This window comes from Salmo salar, chromosome 01 (assembly GCF_965601325.2).
Source record: "Salmo salar chromosome 01, fSalSal1, whole genome shotgun sequence".
NCBI classification, from domain to species: domain Eukaryota; kingdom Metazoa; phylum Chordata; class Actinopteri; order Salmoniformes; family Salmonidae; genus Salmo; species Salmo salar.
The window spans coordinates 11,696,189-11,708,959 of record NC_138291.1 but is presented as its reverse complement, the minus strand read 5'-3'; the positions used below and the strand labels follow the sequence as shown (position 1 = coordinate 11,708,959).

Below are 12,771 nucleotides of genomic sequence, written 5' to 3'. Positions count from 1 at the left end.
TGTTGTGACCTAGATGAAGATCAGATCAAATTTTATGACCAATTTATGCAGAAATCCAGGTATTTCCAAAGGGTTCACATGCTTTTTCTTGCCACTGTATAGACTTCTGTGTAAGCACTTTGACATCAGCGAATGTAAAAAAGGCTTTATAAAATACATGTAATTGATTGATTCCTTATTGAGGTCACTTGTTAAATCAACTTCAAATCAGTGTAGATGAAGTGGAGTACAGGTTAAACAATAATTTAGACCTTGAGCCAACAGACATGGAATGTGTATGTGTGCCATTCAGAGGGTTAATGGCAAGACAAAATATTTAAGTATTTTAGTTTGTGTGAAGAACTGCGTTCACGCTTAACAGTTTCCCGTGTATATCAAGAATGGTCCACCACCCAAATACAATCTAGACAACCGTGGGAAGCATTGGAGTCAACATGGGCCAGCATCCCTGTGGAACGCTTTCGACGCCTTGTAGTCCATGCCCCAACGAATTGAGGCTGTTCTGAGGGAAAAGGGGGATGGGACTCAATATTAGGAAGGTGTTCTTCATGTTTGGTATACTCAGTGTATATTGGAGGGAGGGGGGGGGGGGGGGGGGGGGGGGGGGTAGTGTGTGTGTCCTACCTGTGAGTTTGATATGGCCCTCTTCATCCAGTAGAATGCTACAACAGAATAGAGAGTTAGTGTCAGTTGTGTCACAACCACAGACTGGTCTCCGCGGTGTTGTGTCACAACCACAGACTGGTCTCCGCGGTGTTGTGTCACAACCACAGACTGGTCTCCGCATTGTGTCACAACCGGATTGCAAATGACTTAGCATTATCAAAAACAAGTCTGTAGACTCCATTTTTATTTTATATAGTAGCCCTCGTCCTCCCTCTTTCCTTCACAGAAATGTAAATGTAATAGCAAAAGCGCAGCCCAAATCAAGTTGCCCCCCTCAGTTAATTCACAGTATCAGAAATGTATATGCCACACACATAATATATATATATTTTTTAATAATAACATTTATGTAATCGGTCTGTGCACTCAGGCAAGGCTTTCTCATTCTCTAGTATCCATATGTCATGTTAAGATTCCAGTACTCAAGACCAGACATGATGATTGTTGATAACATCAATGACCCCCATCAAAAATGAGAGGACAATCAATTATACTGCAGTGAAATTTGGCAGTTTCTAAAAATGTAGATTAAGGGGCCTTGAATAATGTATATACACATAGAAGAGATAGCTAACATAGAAGCACATTGCATCTCAAGGTTCCTGTCATTTTAGAAGAAAAGGCATCAGTTGGTAGAGCATGGCGATTTCAACACCAGGATTGTGGGTTCAATTCTCACTGGGGCTACTGATGTGTAAAATATATGCACACATGACTAAGTTGCTTTGGATAAAAGTGTCTGCTAAATAGCATATATTATTATTGTAGGAAGGTGATGCTACACTAGGCTAGCGAGGACTAGCTGCCCTCCGCTGAGGCTCCACCTACTTCTCAGGTTTGAGGTCTCTGTAGATGATGCCCAGGCTATGCAGGTGGTCCAGGCCCAGAGCCAGCTCTGCTAGGTAGAACTTCACATCCTCCTCTGTGAACATCACCTGGATACCACACACAAAATAGAAAGCAGAGAGGTTATTAAAACCATGACACATAAGATGTCACAAAGATACATTTTTTGGAACATAGGTCCTTGAGGTCCACCTCTTTAGACAGTCTGGTGAAGAGATCTCCTCCTCTCAGAAAACATTAAGAACACACCTCTTTAGACAGTCTGGTGAAGAGATCTCCACCTCTCAGAAAGTCCAGGATCAGGTAGAGCTTTCCCTCTGTCTGAAATGCTAGAGACACACACACACTTAATGGGCTAGCACAAGTGTATATCCAGTGCAAAATAATTTGCATAAAAATGTCTGGCAAAGCTAGAGCACCCAAAACTGTTCCCATTCATCGTATAAACATGGAGGGCACTGCCCACGATGACCACAGGGAAGGTTATCGCTAAGTGACACGGTGTTGTCACCACCAGCCCTGTGGTTCTTTACCATGTTGTCTGAACAAAGGTCTGGTTGTGAACTCACCGTAGTGGAGTTTGACCACGAAGGGGTGGTTGACGTCTGCCAGGATGTCTCTCTCCATCTTGGTCCTCACCCGGTCTCTCACTGTGGGGTGGGGAAAGGATCGCACCATTTCAGAGCTGTCAGAAAGTTAGCGCAAAACAATGCTACCACATTAGCTTGGTAACAGATGGGTTTGGAAAAGGGAGTCCGTGACTAAGACATAACTTAAACAAAATGCTAAACTATCAGTGTCACCAAAATTATTTCAATCTCACTCAATGGATACAGTATTTGAGAATTCAGTCAAAAGCAAAAACGCCAAATAACCAATCCTTTAAATATTTTGATAATACAAATAATATTTTTTTTGTTGTTGAAAAATGAAAATGTGAACGGACTTTCTTGTTGAACGATTAGACAGATTTTCAGCACACAATGGCAGTGAGTTGTAATCTGTGAGACAATCTGTTCCCATTGAGAATTACACTGTCAAGGTGTTTTACATCTAGTGTAGACCACAGCAGTAGACCACAGCACCTGTTGACAGGGTGGGGAGCGACTGAGACCGACTGCTAGCTAGCGGTGTGGTCTTCTACACATACAGGAAGACGAGATACACACTAACTGAAAAAGAAAAAAAAAAAAAAAACGCCAATTTCTTCTTACTATCAGAACCTTGAGACAAGTTCAAAACACTGGGGTCAAAATTGTAAAGCAAACTGGCACGTAGAGTACGGAGCGAACGCAAAGACATGTCAACAAATGAAATGAAGGGAAACCAAGCCTTTACTATGATGATGTGGTTATGAAAGCGTGAGCTCCGTTGGATGGATTCAGAGACACTTATGTTTGCTCCACAAGTGGGCTGTTTTTGTTTACCACCCCAAAAACATCACAACATGTTTACCACCCAAAAACATCACATGTTTACCACCCAAAAACATCACAACATGTTTACCACCCAAAAACTTCACAACATGTTTACCACCCCATGAAAGTGTAGCTACAGTATCGTTTCCCATGATAGTATATGTCTCTATTCCACTGTGTGTGTGTGTACCTTTGAGGGTGGCTTTTCTCAGGACCTTCATAGCATACAGCTCGTTGTCGTCGGGAGGTGTCACCTTCCGCACCAAGAACACCTGCAGGCAACGCAAGACAACATACAACTCTCAATCCTAGAAAAATTAACTACTAGATAGAACAACGGACATTCCCATCCAATTCAATGCTGTGATGGACGGACTGGCAGTGATATTAAATATATATATATATATATATATATTTCTATGCTCAATACAAACCTATGGAAGCGACAAGGGGGATGGTCATTGGAACTACTACATGTGATGTTCTCTGGCATTCTTCCTGGCCTGTATAATAATAATAATAATAATAATAAAGCTATAAATACTGTATTTGTAACCAATACCTCACCACCTTAATTATGTAGTCAGACCTAGTCAGTGTAAATAATGAAAGTCCTATCTTACTGCGAAACAGCCTGGCCTGAGACCCAGAGCAATGAACTCAACCAGAGGACAAAAACCCCTGCTATTTTAGATCTTGTCATCTGAAGTGTGAGAGAAATTAAATGGAATGAATACGAATGAACATTAAAATGGGTTTGTTTAGATGTGTACTTGTTGTAAATTGGACTAATTACACATGAACATTGAACGGATTTGTCTAGAATGTGTTCTAAGTGCTCTAAATAAAGGTAGACCACCTCCTGTGCTACATCAGTAGAGCAAGCAGAGGTGGGTGAAGCAGTGAGCTGGAAGATAGGCAGTGTGTGTAAGCCAGGTATGAGATATCATCAGCATCAGGTCCAAGGGCTTGTCAGAACAATGCATTCTCAAGCCATACATATGGAAATGGACATTTCCATTTGCAGGGTTTTGCCTTTGTATTACCGAGGCTCTCTTGTTATCCCCACATGCTTCAAGATGGCCACCATTGCATTCTTGGGTACAGGAACAAAGGTAACTGAACTGAACTAAATGACTATCGCCCCGTAGCACTCACTTCTGTCATCATGAAGTGCTTTGAGATACTAGTCAAGGATCATATCACTTCCACCTTACCTGCCACCCACTTCAATTTGCTTACCACCCCAATAGGTCCACAGACTATGCAATCACCATCGCACTGCACACTGCCATCTGGACAAGAGGAATACCTATGTAAGAATGCTGTTCATTGACTACAGCTCAGCATTCAACACCATAGTAGCCTCCAAGCTCATCACTAAGCTCGAGGCCCTGGGTCTGAACCTCTTCCTGTGCAATTGGGTTCTGGACTTCCTGATGGGCCACCCCCAGGTGGTGAGGGTAGGAAACAACATCTACACTCCGCTGATCCTCAACACTGTGGCCCCACAAGGGTACGTGCTCAGCCCCTTCTTTTACTCCCTGTTCACCCATGACTGCGTGGCCATGCATGCCTCCAACTCAATCATCAAGTTTGCAGACGACATAACAGTGGTGGTTTGATCACCAACAACAAGACAGCCTACTGGGAGGTGAGGGCACTCGGAGTGTGGTGTCAGGAAAATAACCTCTCACTCAACGTCAACAGAACAAAGGAGATGATCGTGGACTTCAGGAAACAGCAGAGGGGGCACCCCCCCATCCACGGGACAGTAGTGGAGAAGGTGGAACATTTTAAGTTCCTGGGCATACACATCACGGACAAACTGAAATGGTCCACCCACAGACAGTGTGGTGAAGAAGGCACAACAGCGCATCTTCAATCTCAGGAGGCTCCTGAAATTTGGCTTGTCACCTAAAACTTTTACAGATGCACAATCGAGAGCATCCTGTCGGGCTGTATCACCACCTGGTACGGAAACTGCACCGCCTTGGGAGTGATTGGACGCTGCTAATGCAGGGGTTTTCAAACCGCTCCTCAGACTTTTCACAATTGTGTTGTAGCCCTGAACAGCTCGCCTGGTTCACCTAGTCAAGGGCTTGATGATTAGTTGAATCAAACTAATCTGTGGAATAGTTCAAATGCGTGGAACGGCTGGAGGAGAGGTCTGAAAACCACTGTGCTAAAACACCAGCTTTCTGCATGGTTTAACCTGTTGGGAATAGGGGGCAGTATTTGCACGGCCGGATAAAAACGTACCCGATTTAATCTGGTTACTACTCCTGCCCAGTAACGAGAATATGCATATAATTGTTTGATTTGGATAGAAAACACCCTAAAGTTTCTAAAACTGTTTGAATGGTGTCTGAGTTTAACAGAACTCATATATGGCAGGCCAAAACCTGAGAAGATTCCAAACAGGAAGCGCCCTCTGACCATTTCTTGCCTTCTTTGTCATCTCTATCCAAAACAGAGGATCTCGACTGTAACGTGACACTTTCTAATGCTCCCATAGGCTCTCAGAAGTCGCCAGAACGTTGAATGATGACTCTGCAGTTACTGGCTGAAAAACAGTAGCGCATTTGGTAAGTGGTCAATCTGAGAACAATGAGACGGGCGCCGCATGCACGTGAAGAGTCCATTTTACTTTTTCAGTCTTTGAACGAAAACAACGACTCCCGGTTGGAATATTATCGCTATTTTACAAGAAAAATCACATAAAAATTGATTTTAAACAGCGTTTGACATGCTTCGAAGTACGCGTCACCCTTCGGATAGTGTCTTGAACGCACTAACAAAACGCCGCTATTTGGATTATTTGGAACCAAACCAACATTTGTTGTTGAAGTAGAAGTCCTGGGAGTGCATTCTGACGAAGAACAGCAAAGGTAATCCAATTTTTCTTATAGTAAATCTGAGTTTGGTGAGTACCAAACTTGGTGGGTGTCAAAATAGCTAGCCTGTGATGGCCGGGCTATCTACTCAGAATATTGCAAAATGTGCTTTCACGAAAAGCTATTTTAAAATCGGACACCGCGATTGCATAAAGGAGTTCTGTATCTATAATTCTTTAAATAATTATGTTATTTTTTAACGTTTATCGTGAGTAATTTAGTAAATTCATCGGAAGTGTTCGGTGGGAATGCTAGTTCTGAACGTCACATGCTAATGTAAAAAGCTGTTTTTTGATATAAATATGAACTTGATTGAACAAAATATGCATGTATTGTATAACATAATGTCCTAGGAGTGTTATCTGATGAAGATCAAAGGTTAGTGCTGCATTTAGCTGTTTTGGTTTTTGTGACATTATATGCTAGCTTGAAAAATGGGTGTCTGATTATTTCTGGCTGGGTACTCTGCTGACATAATCTAATGTTTTGCTTTCGTTGTAAAGCCTTTTTGAAATCGGACAGTGTGGTTAGATTAACGAGAGTCTTGTCTTTAAAATGGTGTAAAATAGTCATATGTTTGAGAAATTGAAGTTATAGCATTTTTGAGGTATTTGTATTTCGCGCCACGGGATTCCACTGGCTGTTGACTAGGGTGGGACGCAAACGTCCCACCTAGCCCAGAGAGGTTAAAGTGGAAAGTATTTCTACTAAAGAGATAAGCTTAGCAGTCAGTCATTACTATCTGTCACAAAGTCAAACACGATTCGCTTCCCTAAACAAGGTCAGAAGTGTAGTAAAACATGCTGCAGTGAATGTCATTTTGTTCTAACCATTATTCCCCACTAACGAGGAGGAGGAGGAGACAGCAGTGTTGCTAGTCCCATTTTGATCTTATCCAGGGATGGGCAACTCGTCTTCAGGGGCCGGACTGGTGTCACTTTTCCCCCCATCCCTAGCAAAACATAGCTGATTCAACTAATTACATTCTAAACTGATCATCTGATTAGTTGATTATTGGAGTCAGGTGTGTTAGCTGGGGCAATCAGGCCCCTGAGGACTGAAGTTGCTCATCCCTGTTCTAAATCAGTAAGTTGCTTTATGACAGAGGCCATCACTGATCTCTCCCAGATTGGACAAGTGAAAGCAAGATTTCTATCCTACTGTTTAAACCAGGGGTGGGCAACTCCAGTCCTTGAGGGCCAGATTGGTGTCACACCTTTTCTCCATCCCTAGAAAACACAGCTGATTAATCAAATTGCATTCTAAACTGAAGATCATGATTAGGTGATTATTGGAGTCAGGTGTGTTAGCTGGGGAAAAACTGACACCAAATCAGGTCCTCAAGGACTGGAATTACCCACCCCTGGTTTAAACCAATCTACCATTTATCTGCAAGCAGAGGGTTAATGGAACATGGGCAATGTACTACCTTAGACAATCTCTTACCTTGCCAAAGGAGCCCTGGCCCAGCACTTTAAGCAGCTCAAACTGGCGGGCGTCGGCTTTCTCTGAGCCCTCCTTGACCACGTTGGTGATGTTGATCTCCTTGATGACATCATTGTCCTAGACAGTAACAAAAACAAGGTCCATTATGCAGGAGATAGCATAGTAGGTCACCCTTCCAAGAGAAAACATTGACACCGTCTACAGATAAAACCCATCCTAAACACGGTAAGATTTTGCCATGCGTCCTTTGGTAGTACAAATCTGTCTTTCTCCAAACGGTCCAGTGAGGAAAACCAAAGACGTTTGATCACGTGACCATGAAAATAAACTAATTCTTGATAAGAATATTTCAGAATGAATAGGACCAGAGCTTCCTACAGTGCATACAAATAACTATCGCATGTAGCTTAGCAGCAAGATGTTGAGAAGCTGCAAGATGAGGAGCTGCAAGATGATGGAGCTGGTTGATACAGACAGAGGCATTAGGAGCAAGACGTTTAGGAGCTGCTGGGAGTTGGTTGATACAGGTTCCTCTTTTCTCATACTAGGTTGTGTCCTGATCAAAGTGTGTGTACTTAATTCTAAGAAGCCAAATGAAAAGAGGAAGAGGTTAGAAAACCAGGTATTACCAGCGGATATATATATATAGAGAGAGAGTTCAGAGAACGGTAATGGCTTGGTGCAGCAGTGCTATTTAGGCTTAGAAGACAGAGAGAGAACAAGTGTGTAGACCAAAAAAACCAAAATCCCCTGGGAAACTTCTCAACCCTCAGGTGTATTTGTGTTGTGGGCAGCTTGTCGGAACAGTGAGGCTGATGGCACCATTTACTGTCAATGATACTGAGAATGGTAACACTAACCACAACTTTAAATAATTCTGTTTTTACACCAGCGTTGTTGCACATAGGCTGCTTTAGAGCCTAGGCCTACTGAATCTTACTGAAATTACAACATTCACACAGTACACACAGACCATTTGTTTTTTTTGCAAATACATTGCCTTTATACGTTATACCATGTTTGCTAAGACATCTCAAAATAGCCAACTCCAGTATGCAGAGTTGCAGTGCAATACCATGTGAAGTGACCCAACCCCAGGCCCCTTAAGCCTCGTTCTCACTGCAGGCCTCAATGTTCAAATGAATTTTGTTTTGTTCCAAATCCGTTTTGAACTACTGACTGTCTAAACAGCAAGTTACAAGTGACCAAATCAGATGTGTGCTCAGACAGCAGTCATTTGACCAAATCAGATGTGTGTGTTCAGACAGCAGTCATTTGACCAAATCAGATGTGTGTGTTCAGACAGCAGTCATTTGACCAAATCAGATGTGTGTGTTCAGACAGCAGTCATTTGACCAAATCAGATGTGTGTGTTCAGACAGCAGTCATTTGACCAAATCAGATGTGTGTGTTCAGACAGCAGTCATTTGACCAAATCAGATGTGTGTGTTCAGACAGCAGTCATTTGACCAAATCAGATGTGTGTGTTCAGACAGCAGTCATTTGCTGACAAGGCTACCCTAGTTGTCATAGTAACAACGGGTATGTGTGCAGTGGTGTAAGCTGATTGGTCGTGGTGCTCGTGCTTCCTGTCACTCAGAAGTTATGTAGCAAGTTAAGGTGACAACGTTGTCATGGACGTTTCCCAGTTGCTTTGAATGTTTAAAATCAGTGTAAGAACACTTATAACGCCTCAAACGATGAGATCCAACTTTCAAAACGAGTCCTTTTTGGCTAGCCACAGCAGTCAACTAGCTAGTTAGCTGTTTAGCTTTCTTGCACAGTCCCTAATTTTTTTGTAAACAAGCTAGTTAGCTACCACATGTTCTTGTCAAAAAGTCAGAGTAGCTAGCAAGCAGCAAGATATGCCAAATAAGTCAAACCCACTTGAGGGCAAACAAATCCGATTTGACTGTCACGTAGCCAGGAATCAGAAGGTGGTTTGAAACTTTGCTTGAAATATCCGATTCCATGTGTTTTTTGGCTGTTCAGACAGCATGAAAAAGAGATTCAAATCAGAAATGCAAATAAATAGAATTTGAGTCACTTCAAATTTGCAAATGTGAACAAGGCTTTAGACTCCAGTATGCAGTAGGCTAGTAACCATGTGCAGTGACCCAAGCATAGTGAGTAGACAATCATACTACTGAGGGTAGAACTAACACTAGACACAAACACTCCTCTACCACACTGCTGACTGAGTTAACACTGAGTCACCATGAAATTACAATACCTCACCACCTTAATTATGTAGTCAGACCTAGTCAGTGTAAATAATGAAAGTCCTATCTTACTGCGAAACAGCCTGGCCTGAGACCCAGAGCAATGAACTCAACCAGAGGACAAAAACCCCTGCTATTTTAGATCTTGTCATCTGAAGTGTGAGAGAAATTAAATGGAATGAATACGAATAAACATTAAATGGGTTTGTTTAGATGTGTACTTGTTGTAAATTGGACTAATTACACATGAACATTGAACGGATTTGTCTAGAATGTGTTCTAAGTGCTCTAAATAAAGATAGACCACCTCCTGTGCTACATCAGTAGAGCAAGCAGAGGTGGGTGAAGCAGTGAGCTGGAAGACAGGCAGTGTGTGTGTGTGTGTGTGTGTGTGTGTGTGTGTGTGTCAGGTATGAGATCTCAAACCCACTGCATCGGTCTCCTACAAAGCTAGCAGGTATACATACGATCGGTAGTTAAAATGTACGTTTATTGTAATCAAGTTAAGTTGTTTGGAATAAATTAGTACATTCTTAACAAATTAACCCCTACCGTCAAGAACAATGTATGTGGACACCTGCTCGTCAAACATACTTAAAAAAAAATAAGGTTGTAACAGAACAAAATGTGGCAAAAGTCAAGGGGTCTGAATACTCTCTGAATGACACATACATACTGTCAATATCTCTGTGTTTAGGATTCAAATAACTGACATACTGTGAAGCACTTCGACTCATTCAGGTGTTTCACAGGAACTGAATAATGACCAAGGTGATAATGAGGAACACCTGCGATGTGAAGGCCTTCAACCCGTTGAGTCAGACTGCTTCGACCACAATAAGCTCTCATAACACTTGCTGCCACATAGCACAATAGAATAAGTGTAAATTCATTAATACACCTACACAACTGCCATATACCTCAATAGCTGCTTTTGGCACTGCACATTCATAGTCTGTCAACAGGAAGCAAAACAAAACAAAGAAGAGGACAAGAAATGCAGAACAATACATTCTAACACATGACATGCCTTTTACACATCTCCTGCTCCATACACTACAAGACCAGATCTAATTATCTATGGCCCCAAAACCAGCTTAGTCCAAAATGCACTTCAACGCATGACCATGTAAGTGAAAATTTGACAAGTGGAAGTTGGGATTCGCCCCGGTGTGAAGACCACATTACCATACACGGGGTCCTGTTCTGACGGTCTACACATGAGGCGTCTGTCTCATTGCCCGTCTGTGGCGCGCTGCAGCTGGCCAAAGCATTGGTCTGGTGTTTCTTGAAGAGGAAGAAGAGGGTCAGCATGCGGCTCACTTTAAACTTCCTCCCATCCTTGTCCATCTCAACATTGCCTTGCCAACCTAGACCTTATCCCAGTCCCATCCCCCCCTACCTCCGGACAAAGTCCTCAATCTCGTACCAGACTGGTAGACTGCCAGGTAAGATGAAAGTTGTACTCTGTATGTAAGCTCTGTTAACTTTGTGTCCTGTCCTTTGCTACCACAGAGCTTTGACTACTGCTGAACTGAAAGAGACACTCAGACAGAGGGAGCGAGAGAGAGAGATAGAGGCAGGAAGGAAGAGACCTGTGTGCAGAACCCACACAACTAGTGTGTGAAAGACAGACAGGACAACTTCCCGTTGGCTATGGCCAGGGTGGTGAGGTGTGGCCAGGGTGGTGAGGTGTCACCTCCCTCACTGTCAACATTATGACCCAGATAGAGACACATAAGAGAGACACCTAATAGACATAACATTAGTTATCTCTTTATTCTTTTGGAACGTCTGTGAGTGTAATGTTTATTGTTCATTTTTATTGTTTATTTCACTTTTGTATATTATCTACTTCACTTGCTTTGGCAATGTTAACATGTGTTTCCCATGCCAATAAAGCCCCTTGAATTTAATAGAGAGCGCAGAGGTCTCTGTCTCCTTCGTTCTCGCACTATAAAGAGCGAGAGAGTCGGGCCAGGACACAGGAATCCCTTACAGCCTCTTTCCTGCCGCCACCCCCCCCCCCCCCCCATCTACCCCGTGTGTGTGGAGAGGAACATCCACATCCCTACAAACACACTGTGTCTATATAAATCTATCCACACTTCCTCTTAGCTTCACCGAAAACTGTTCCACTCAGAAAGCCGATGGAGACTAAGTCACTACTACTTCTTCAAGCGCCTCAGATCCCATGTTAGAGGTCTACTGCATGACTAGACCAGGATCAAAACATCTTGTACTGTACCACTTGTACCTAGGCCACCTTCAGTTGAACTTTGCAGATATAAATACCATGCATTGAGCCAACATGATTTCTTGGCCTACATGACAGAGAGGCATGTTTGTGAGATATATTTTTCTGAACGTTCCAAAACGTATCCTGCTGATCGCGCCCCTATTATCTTCACAGTATAATTTACATTTTAGTCATTTAGCAGACACTTATCTAGAGCGACAGACGGTTTTCACCAGCTCGGTGATACAAACCAGCGACCTTACGGTTACTGGCCCAATGTTCTTAACCGCTATGCTATCTACCGTATGAACTCAGTCCTAACTCCATTTGTGATGTGATAAAGACAAGGAATGTAGGATAGGTTCCCAGGATGCAGAGCCTAGTCCTGGACTAAGAAGTACTTTCAATGGAGAGCCATTCAAGCTTCAGGTGTCCATTTAAAGTCACGTGATAACCCTAGGAAATCCACACGGATTTCAACCAGATGTTGAAAATAACACATTTCTACAGCAAAGATGTATGAAAAAGGTGCCTTGTCAAATTCTGAAGCCAAGGAGCCAGCCACAGCCAAGGAGCCAGCCACAGCCAAGGAGCCAGCCACAGCCAAGGAGCCAGCCACAGCCAAGGAGCCAGCCACAGCGCTATTGCATTTCACTCTGAGTCGGCAGACAGAAAAGCATATTATTCGCAACATATTCTGACATTGCTGACACAATATTGATTTTAGGTCAGCAAGGCGAAGCATTTGAGGAAGAGAGTGTATTGACTTAGCTGTGGATAAGGCCACTGAATGAGGAATAATCTTACCTTGGCAGTAATATTGGCAAAGTCCTTCTCTACCCAGGTAATATGGGACCTGTCCTGATTGGGAGGTGTTAGAGGGAGAAGGGCATCAGGTTTGGCTGTGATTCACATGCAGTGTTCTATAGTAAAAAGTCGGTTGTAGAGGTGATGCAGGGAGAAAAACATGCTTTTTATGATGCTACCTTATGATATTGAGAGCCATCAGTAAAGGTATTATTTTGCAGCCCATTATT

The 12,771-nt window shown here is 42.8% G+C and overlaps 1 protein-coding gene across 6 annotated transcripts in view; it reads right to left on the bottom strand.

Annotated features, from left to right (window-relative positions):
• The window catches only part of LOC106612640 (ribosomal protein S6 kinase 2 alpha), an 87,536-nt gene that overhangs the window by 22,449 nt on the left and 52,316 nt on the right, over positions 1-12,771 (bottom strand). For 2 of the 6 annotated variants that reach the window (XM_014214040.3, XM_014214121.3), the window contains 8 exons: positions 12,542-12,595; positions 10,684-10,782; positions 7,274-7,390; positions 3,121-3,202; positions 2,082-2,162; positions 1,762-1,841; positions 1,495-1,601; positions 625-662 (listed from right to left, as the gene is read on the bottom strand). In XM_014214040.3, coding sequence (XP_014069515.1) covers positions 625-662; positions 1,495-1,601; positions 1,762-1,841; positions 2,082-2,162; positions 3,121-3,202; positions 7,274-7,390; positions 10,684-10,782; positions 12,542-12,595 — 658 coding nt within the window. Of the gene's footprint in view, positions 1-624; positions 663-1,494; positions 1,602-1,761; positions 1,842-2,081; positions 2,163-3,120; positions 3,203-7,273; positions 7,391-10,683; positions 10,783-10,897; positions 11,074-12,541; positions 12,596-12,771 lie in introns of those variants that run through there. The other 4 variants (XM_014214199.3, XM_014214344.3, XM_014214524.3 and 1 more) reach the window with 3 other exon arrangements.